At 36.2% G+C, this 10475-nt stretch overlaps 1 protein-coding gene across 1 annotated transcript; it reads right to left on the reverse strand.

Moving 5' to 3' along the window:
* Nucleotides 1-3034: 3034 nt before the first annotated feature.
* Nucleotides 3035-10315, reverse strand: LOC113236386 (piggyBac transposable element-derived protein 4-like). The gene is made up of 4 exons (XM_026472419.1): nt 10289-10315; nt 8734-10156; nt 7315-7435; nt 3035-3230 (listed from the first exon to the last, which is right to left on the reverse strand). Exons 1-4 carry the CDS (start codon nt 10313-10315, stop codon nt 3035-3037), a joined length of 1767 nt encoding a protein of 588 aa, XP_026328204.1.
* Between the last annotated feature and the right edge of the window lie 160 nt (nt 10316-10475).

The following is a 10475-nucleotide window of genomic DNA, read 5'->3' on the forward strand; positions in this document are numbered from 1 at the left end:
GTGCCAATAGCTAACAAATGAAACTGGAGATTATTTTTTACTTTTAACACATTTAATGCCCAGCACCTAGCACCCGAGTCCTCGCTATTGTCGCTACCATGCCCACGACTCGCCTACCGAGTCCTGTTCTATCTATTTGTACATTTCCTGCGCCTACGCCCAAAGACCCGGCACACGAGTCCTGTTTGTAATATTATGTAAGGGTTGTGCCAATTTAATAGTAATCTATAGTAGTAGTAGTGGGTTATACTCTGTCAGTTTAGGTATTAAATAAAGTAACTGTAATGAACTGTAATAAAGTAAATGTAGGTATTTTATGAGGCATTACCTGGTCACCAATAGTGATCATAAATGCACTTTTTGAAAATGTCTATATATATATATATACAGGGTTATTTTTAAATGACTAATAACCTCTCAGGACTACATTACTAACATTATAACGAGCAACTTTTGTTCTACGACTTTTTACAAAACGCAATAAATTTACCGAAAACAAACTTTTAAATTTTTTCTATGCTGTCTGACAGTTTTTAGATCTGTATTTTTGGTAATAAGTAGTAATTAAACATATGTATAGCAACGCCTCCCGGCCGCGTGCTGTCTGTCGGTAGGAATTCCCGCGCTTTTTACGCAAGGGCTAAATAATACCTACAAATAATGCAATTTATTTAACAATTATTATTACGAAATGACCTACATCTTTTACGTCGAATAACTAGCACAATTCTTGTGATTAATACCTAGAAGTTCATTAATAGCTTGTTTCCACGTTTAACTCGCTTGCTGGGTTTGTACGAATGGCAGCACATCGAGCTAAATATTGGCGGAGCTAGTTCCGATATACTACGATATTCGAACACAAATATGTAACATGATGTGCTGTTGACAATACACTGAATCCACAATCCCTTCATACTATAACCAGGCTTAGGACTGGCTGCATTAAAACATAAAATAAGTTTCAACCGTATGTATGTCAAACAGAAAATCGTATAAAAAACGACAGAGGCTTAAACTGTCTGTCGTTTTTTATACGATTTATAAATAATAAATAAAAATTTCTAGATTTTCGCATGTATTTTTCTTATATTATTTTTTAATGCAGGCGTATTTAAAAAGTGGAATCAGCATATTTACAGTAATTGATTAGTTAATCTACAATAATCCGCATATTTACAAAATTAAAAAGTTTTTACAAATTATTCGTACCTACCACGTAGATTTAAGTCCCGCGGATGGCGGTGAGTATCGCGCACATAGCGTTCAAAATAGTCACCTTCACAACCAACACAAAGACCACACCTAAAAATCAATTGTTCACTGACTCGTGATAACACGTCCGAATTCAATCGAATTTGGTTAAATGACCAAATTATTTTATCTTTCAACATATCGCGGCTTGTGATTGCGCGGCCAGTGTACACCAACGTCTTTACATGACCCCACAAATAAAAGTCCAACGGAGTGATGTCTGGCGATCTAGGAGGCCAAGCACGAGGTCCGCCACGTCCTATCCATCGACCTGGATAATTTCTATTCAACACCTCTCTGACTTGGCGAGCATAGTGCGCCGGTGCCCCATCATGCTGATAGTACATGTTACGTAAATGGGCGAGTGGTACATCCTCTAACAACACTGGTAGCGATTCAGTGAGAAAATGATGATATGTTTCTCCGTTTAATCTGTCAAGAAATATGGGGCCCAGTAACGTGGAATTCACAATTCCCGCCCACACATTCACGCTAAAGCGATGTTGAAAATTATGTGGTCTGGGTTCGTGCGGGTTTTCATAACACCACAAATGCTCGTCACGACTATTGAATAGTCCTACTCTGCCAAATGTAGCCTCGTCTGTCCATAGAATTGTAGGCCGTTCAGCCAGCAACCAATTGCAAAAAGTCACTCGCGCAGGTTTGTCGGGTTCGGTGAGTTCCTGGACACGGTGAAGATGAAAAGGATATTTTCCTTCATTGTGGATGACACTCCAGGCGAAGTACTGAGAGACATTGAACTCTCGGGCTGCGTCGTTGGTGCTTGCCGCTGGATTGGCTTCAAAAAACTCCAGTATGTCTTCCTGCTCACGCACTGTACGCCTCGGTGGACGACCACGGTCGCTGGAACTAGGGTAAAATTGTCCGTGATCTCTTAATCGCTGTGTGGCAGCTAACATTGTAACTTGGCTTGGTGTAGGTACAGTAGGAAATCGTCTTCCATATTCGCGGCAGGCTTCCGACACATTGTCACCACATATAGCGAGTAACCGCACCATTTCCGTATACTCTACACTTGAATAGCGATACGTCATCGTGCTAACAATTACAGTTACAAAACAATAAATAACATGTGCATTTACGACGCGAATGCATCAAAGTGACTGACCGCCGCCGACGCCCCGCCGCCGCCGCCCGTAGGTACGTTCCCTCCCTCCCCCATCCCCTTTCGTGCATTTCGCATCGGATGATTTGTTTACATTAGCGTGTTCTTTTCTTACCGCATAGTGTTAATAACCGTTTAGAGCAGACGATTAAATATTTTTATTTTTGTATGAAAGTAAAATCTGACGAATTATTAAAAGTCATGGAACAAAAGTTGTAGGATATGATGTTAGTAATGTAGTCCTGCGAGGTTATTAGTCATTTAAAAATAACCCTGTATATATATATATATATTAAAAATGTTCATCTAGCCGACAATGTTTCAAACTACATATCTATTTCAAATACTAATAAACTCTTAAACGACATAGGTTAAATATTTAAAAAGTTATATGTTCTAAGAACATAACAAAATTTTTCCACGTTAGACAACCTAAAAATAAAGATTCTGAGAGCTAAACAGAACGCGATTAAATTAAAGGTACTGTGTGTCAAATGTGACGGCTGATATACGTTTAATTTAGTATAAACCGACAGAGTTGTGTTGTATTATGATAGTATTAGAATACGTCGTACATACATCGCCATCAAATGAAAAACGCGTTTATTTTTAAAAAAGTTCATTTATTTTATGTGGGACCGTGTTACGATAGTTCTAGTATTCTATCGCAACACGGCCCCAATATCGGTTTTCACGGGCAAGCCGCCATTCTCGCTGCTTGCAGCGCTGCTCTGCCTCCTCAGCCGATATTGGTATGGCGATCGGCTGAGAGCGCTGCAAGCGGAACGGCGGCGGCTCTTTTGTTGTGAGCGGGTCAGGCGGCGGTGGCGGCAAACTGGCACTGGTGTTACTAAAACCATTTTTTTTAAATTACACTTTTTTATACACACTAATATGATAAAATCAAGACATATCATCCTTAATTCATGTAGGTTAAAAAACTAAGGATATCCACACCAATGGATGGATACTCGGTAGGTAATGTTTTGCACCGAAAATGCTCCTTCGGCCGCTGCTCTTTCGATGTGACCTTGACCCTTAAAATTTATACAGCTGAGGCAATGCAAATGGAGCAGATCTCATTCAATCTTCGTTTGATGTCATAAATCGACCATCAATCGGTGTGGTAAGAAATGTCGATCAATGTGAATTCGTCTCATTCAAATTAACAATGAACTACTTACTAGCTTTGAACGATTTTAACAGCGAAATTTTATTGGTTGGCGGCAATTTTATGCATTAAAAATCTTAACCTAAACATTTGCTAAAGCCACTTTAGTGACAGATTAAGTTGTATCATGAAATAGTTCTCTTGTATAGAAAAATACGTGGGATTCCCCCAAACCTAACCTAAAAAAGTATTGAAATCGAAATTTTATGTGAATCTAATGATTATCAAAGTGATGAATTCTTACATTTTAATATTTACATTCTAATGATTATCAAAGTGCTGAATTCTTACCTTCTACCACCATGCCACCACTTCCCCAACTGAGTTCTAAGGATCGCACTGAAAGGACAAATGTTTCAAAAATAAATGGAAAATACATTATTACAAATATATAATAAGTTAAAAGGTTATACAGATTGTGCTAAGTATATAAAATACACAGTAAATGAAATACTTACATCATTTTCGAATTTTTTTTTTCACAAACTTTTTAAGTACTTGAAAAAGAGTAAACGAATGAGTGAAGTGAAACTTTTTCGTACAACTTTTTACATATTTTATTAGACGCATCGGGAATTAGCATATTCAGCCAAAACGAAAAAATATTCTAAGAACTGCATTCAAAAATTTATAAATAATCGCCTTTTTGAACCGTGAAACGAACCCAGAAGGAAGACCATGACATTTCACATTTACTTTAAATAATTACCTAATTATTTTGATTATTTTGACATTTAAGTGCAACTTACACTATTATATTACTATATATTAGCATTGTTAATGCTAAATAATTATTTTCCTGAGCAACTAATACATGTTTTTCTTTCGCTACCAGATCAACATGAGACTCGTTTGTAACAAAAAAACAATATATACGCGATGTTAAACACAAAAAATGTCAATAAGAAAACACGGAACGAGTTTCATTTATTTAATTTATTTATTTTATAAAGAGGTACACCAACAGCAAAACATATACAACAATTCACATTACAACACGTAACAAACAATGGTATCGATGTAAATATGCTTACAGGTATACACAACATTTGCCAAAAATTATCTAAACAATAACAATAAATTTTAAATTAATACATCCAAGAAAATAAAAAAGAGTCTGTACATATATATATCAAAGAGTACAATGTAATGTGTAACAATCGCGAATACAAGAACTCAATAGATTTTTTATCTACACACATGTGATAGATTTTTTATCTACATTTTTGTATGTATAAACTACTATTTTAATTAATTGTGATATTTCACCTAGAGCTATGTTTAGAATGTTTAAGACCTTTAATAGCAGTACAGCTCCTTGTGAAAGAGCTCGTCCAGGGAAGTACTGCCACCTTACCTATTTCTGCCGCCACACAGTGGGTCGAAACTGCTATGAGAAGGACTTAGCGATTATTTTTACAAAGTCTACTTTTTTAAAATACCTGTCGATTGTATACGTTATTCTGATGAACAAATGTCATATAACATTTTTCTCTAAAACTGATAGTTTGGCTAGAAAAAAATATTTTCCATTTTCGTTGTATGGAATGAAACATAATCTGTTGAATTCTGACCAACTCTTCATAGATCTTGCTTTATCACCACTTGAGCATTATTCTATAGCTTGTTGAGTACAATAATTCAAGCTAAAAATTAACTTTCTCAGTTTTACGGCATAGTTCTACGAATCATAAGATACAGAATGTTGTAAAATGAATTTTTATATTTTTTTTAATAATTTGATTAATAGAATTTTGGTACTTTATGTCGTAAAACTTTTTTTAAGACCTCAACTTTTAAAAACGATTTCTATAAAGTAGTATTTTAGGTTACAAACAATATTTACCGTATAATTTTCATGTGTTACAATAATATTGGTAGTATAATTCAAAGATATTAGTCATTAAAAAAACATTTTTTCTTACTTTTTTGGAATCTCGTAACTCCTGAACGGGCAACTTTGGGGGGGCGCTGATAGTGTAGGATTATACTCAACAAGCTATAGAATAATGCTCAAGTGGTCATAAAGCAAGATCTATCAAGAGTTGGTCAGAATTCAACAGTTTATGTTTCATTCCATACAACGAAAATGGAAAATATTTTTTTCTAGCCAAACTATCAGTTTTAGAGAAAAATGTTATATGACATTTATTCATCAGAATAACGTATACAATCGACAGGTATTTTAAAAAAGTAGAATTTGTAAAAATGATCGCTAAGTCCCTCTTATAGCAGTTTCGACCCACTGTGCGCCAAACAGTAATGGTCACATTACTGTGTTCCGGTTTCGAAGGGTAAGGATGCTGGTGAAATTACAGGCACATGAGACTTGTCAACTTGTTTCAGGGTGGCGTCTCTTGTCTCTTGTCACTTTGTATTATTAAAAAAAAGAAAAAAAAAGAACCGTTAATATTTATGGAACACCCTAAAACATTCCAAACATAACCCTGGTTGCTTTGGGCATTCTGGGCAGAAACATAATGTATTTCTTCGATACTGAGTGGTATCCCAGCAGTGTTTGCACCTTTTTCTTTTTGTATTGCCCTTTTCATCCTTTGGTAAATGAGCAGGTAAATGGACTATGTTATTACTATTATTTACCTGCTCATTTCCATTTGTCGAAGGTGGCAGTAATGATGTCAGTATTTCATGACGAAAATCATGAAGATTTATTTGTTTAATTTTGATTTGGTACAAGTAGTAGGCATTCAACATCATCATTTGAAATATGTGAATGCCTACTTTCTTGTACCACCGCATACTTTTATGTTCACAGGTGTAGTAGGACATCATTTGGTCCTGCCTATCAACACCACTCATATATCTATTATAATGACTCACCATTGCTGGCTTTAATATTTGATGACCCCGTTTATTTATTATGGGTTGAAGTTCCGGTGAATGTTTGGTGCTGATAGTCAGGACATCCCTTTGATCCTTCCACTTGCAAACACAAACACCTTTGCGGTTGTATCTGTAGATACTGCCACCTTTGCGTAATTTAGTAGTGCAAACTACTGCTGGGTTTAACATTCGCTTAGCCCTCAGAGTTCCCGTGACGTTTGTTGCATTTCTCAACAGGAACTCTGAGAGGCCTACACTATTATAAAAATTGTCCATGTACACATGGTGTCCCTTATTCAAATAAGGTCTAAGCAATTTAGCCACTACCTTATCTGTGTGACCTTTCCCTCCAACTTCTTGGTCCTGTTTACCTTTGTACATATGAATTTGAAGGGAAAGGCCATTAGGTGTGGCTAACATATATAATTTAATGCCATACTTATGACGTTTTCCCTTAATATATTGGCGAATTCCACTACGTCCCCTGGACAATATCATGGATTCGTCAATCGACAACTCCTCGCCTGGATTGTATATTTTTAACATTATATTATTAAAATAATTAATTAGACTGTCCAAATTGTACTTTCCAAATCGGAGACACCTAAAAATCAACAAAAATGTGTTTCGGGACATAAATTTAGGAGCAAATAAATTATATAAATAATGTTGTTTCCAGTAATCGGAGTATCTATTGACTTTTATATTTCCCATATGGAATAAAATGCCTAAAAATGTTAAAAATTTTTCTATAGTTAAGAGTTTTCCACCTGCGAATTCTACCATGCCTGGTATTGCACTGATTCAGTGCTTCATATGCGCACTCATTGGTCGCATCCACTATTTCTTTTAGTAAGTTTTCTTCAAAGAAAACTTTAAAAAAATCTATTGGTTTTGTTACGTCGTCTGCTATACGGACCTCCGCCTGTCCGGTAAAAGTTGGGGCTGGAGGTGCATCACCACGAGACAGTCCCCATTCCTCGACGGGGCCATCAGGAATAACTTCCCCGTCACTGTCACTACTCGAGCCATCTGAGTTCCTGCAAACAAGGAATGTAATAAATAACATGTTTTATCTATCACTTAGGTAAATTCCTACGATTTTTGTGTCTTTGTGCATTGAGTGAGCGCGCTATGAAGTAAATAATTAGTATTTTATTAGTCAATTAATAAAAGTTGCAAAACAATTGTAAAACCAATGCTTCTATTTGTGAAAAGGTAAAACAAAAACTAAATAATTAGACGTAGGCTCGCTCAGTTCTCACAGAGAGCCAGCCAGATAAAAGTATTAAAATTGCATGTAAGGTTCGTGTACGTACTATATTTTAGTAAAAGTTTTCGGAATAGGTATACTATATTTAACTAAACTTCAGAGACAAAATGTGAATGCTACATCAGGGCAAATTTATGTTTGTCATTACAAAAAAAACGTATGACAGAAAGTATTTACGCTCAATACGAGGTAGAAATTTGCGGTAAACATAAGGTTGACTATTGCGTCACTTGCACTAAAGAAAATAACTTCATATAGTTTATAATTACATAGAATATTGTTATTTTTTCTGATTCTGTCAAAAATGGAACTGTAATTTTATTTTTATGGTGATTATGCCTGTCATAGTTTACAATGAAACTTGATCTAATTTTTTTGTACTACTTAGATTTTGTTCAAGTTCAAGGACAAACAAGTGAATATATTATATATTTAAATGCATTGTTCAATTATAACCCGCAGTTGCATGTATTAGTATGCGACCATCCAGTATTTTAGGTATTTATTTATAATATACTCAAAATAATTCAACGTGCGGTAATTCACTTTACTCTTGAAACAACAAAACACTCATAGCAGTAAAAGTCCTTAAAAAGAGGTATATACTCACTTTAGAAACACGACGAGGCTACTATTTTTTTCGTAATTTGGTACACGTGCGTACGCGCGTGTCGAATTCGACTAACTGAACGAAAGCTTGTCACTACATGAACAATATGATCCTGCAAATTTTGATAGACCGAAAGCAACTTACTATCCCTCTTTTCATAAAACAGAACCTCATATGAAAGAGTGAGTCAACCTGCTTATTATTTCGGCATTTCTGCATTATGTCCCTAAAATGGTCGCAAAGTAGCTAATGGTCGCCTACTGACGCATTGACCCTATTTGTTATAAGTATTCTTTCATGAAGAAGAGGTTGTACCATAGAAATTGCCAACATTTTGATAAAATCTCTTCGTGCTAAGTTATCGGCAGCTGCCACGGTCTTGTAAATAATATAGGCATTTAATGCGCCAATATTTAAAACACCAAAAAATATACACAATGGCCATCGCTTGGTACGTCTCGAAACGGAATATGTGGCTGTCATTTGGTCGACAATATCCACTCCACATTTTGTAGCGTTATAATCAGTTATCATTTCTGGCTTGTTTTTCTCGCCAGTTTGTTCATCAATTTTAATATCATGATGCATTGTGGATGCTACTAGAACGACTTTTCCACTTTTAGGTACGTAAGACACAAGTGTGGATTTATTTTGGAAACCAAAGTAAGTTTCGTGTGCCTCTCTTCCTCTAGTCTGTGTAAACTCTTGAGGTATCTCTTTTTTGTTCTTCCTCAGCGTCCCTAAACAAGTTAGGCTAAAGTCGTCTAGCAGATCTGACATCAATGTAACGCTCATGAACCAATTGTCCATTACTATATTACGGTTACTACCTTTTATAGGATCTACTAGCCTTTTGACTACGTCGCCAGGAGAATTACTGAGCTGATACGGCCCATCCTTCTGTTTTCCTGCGTATATTTCCAAATTTGAAGTATAGTACGTCTTTGCGTCGCAAACAGCGAACATTTTGAGTCCGTACTTGGCTGGCTTACTGGGGAGATATTGACGGAATGGGCATCGGCCACGGAACGCTAAAAGCATTTCATCTATAGTTACATGCTCTCCATGTACGTAATGTCTTTGAATGTTACATACGAATAGCTGGAAAATCTCTCGTATTGGTGCCAATTTATCATTTACTTTACGTGCTTCTCTTGTCCTTATATCATCAAAACGTAGGCATCTGAGGAGATGATGAAATCTTCGTCGTGACATAGTTGATATGCAGATATCACATCCAGTGCCGTCTGTGGCCCACAAGTCCTTAGAATTCAAATGTGCTCCTCTCAATTTTCCAATGTAGAAGAGAAGCCCGAACAAGGCTTTAATTTCATTAAGACATGTAGGTTTGCAGTCTCTTTCTCTTTCAAAGTTTGCTAAAATTTTCTCAGTCATGTAAATATTTGTGCATTCTACTATTTTAGTCAAAATTTCATTACAAAAGAATAAACAAAATGCTTGCAATGGAGTGGTTATGTTGGATGCCTCATGACGAGGTCCTGGAACTTCTGTTATAATGTTATGACTCCGAGTTCTTGTATTTTGCACAGGTTGATCAATACTCCATTTGGTGGTTTTATCTTTTCCGATATAGAACCCTTTCTGTAAAATTGACAAAGGAACGCAATCTAAATCAGGTCGCCGGAGATCTGGTGCAGGTCGACGAATGCCTTGCCTCTCATGTGTATATTTAATTGGTGATATTCGTGAAGAACTTTCCTCACAAGGCACATGTTCGTCGCCACTTTCTTCTGAGTCTGTCTGATGGTCATTTATTTCTAAAAAGTCTTCATTTTCAGAGCAGTCTTCATTCTCTATTTCTTCATTAATATATTCTTCTATTTCTTTGTGGCTCATTGATTTGTAAGTAGCCATTTCCTATAGTAAAAACAGATATTAATAGTTATGAAATAATTAAAAACACACTTACGTTTTTAGTCGCTACGGGGTCTAACGGACCCATACTCACCTTAAACGTCTGCAGCACTCAAGCAAACCGCGCTAACTGACACTAACGGCCGCCGCCTGCCGCGCCATATTGGCCTTGGAAGGTACTAAGAACGGCAACGTCGCAAATTTTTTATTTAAAAAGCAATCGAGCAAAATTTGACGTACTGGGTCTGATGGACCCATTAGCGAGTCCTTAAGTGTTAATGCCTTTGCGATAGAACTCCGACGATCTAGACTGCACAAACTG

This window comes from Hyposmocoma kahamanoa, unplaced genomic scaffold (assembly GCF_003589595.1).
Source record: "Hyposmocoma kahamanoa isolate Upper Pololo Valley unplaced genomic scaffold, ASM358959v1 91886, whole genome shotgun sequence".
Taxonomy (NCBI): domain Eukaryota; kingdom Metazoa; phylum Arthropoda; class Insecta; order Lepidoptera; family Cosmopterigidae; genus Hyposmocoma; species Hyposmocoma kahamanoa.

What these genes read in the sequence shown, in the direction of transcription:
- LOC113236386 (XM_026472419.1), bottom strand. Translation starts at nt 10,315, where the DNA reads ATGGCGCGGCAGGCGGCGGCCGTTAGT. An exon ending in GGCAGGCGGCGGCCGTTAGT is followed by an intron (nt 10,157 to 10,288) that starts GTCAGTTAGCGC and finishes TTTTTACTATAG; the next exon opens with GAAATGGCTACTTACAAATC. An exon ending in CACATATTCCGTTTCGAGAC is followed by an intron (nt 7,436 to 8,733) that starts GTACCAAGCGAT and finishes CCTTGTTTGCAG; the next exon opens with GAACTCAGATGGCTCGAGTA.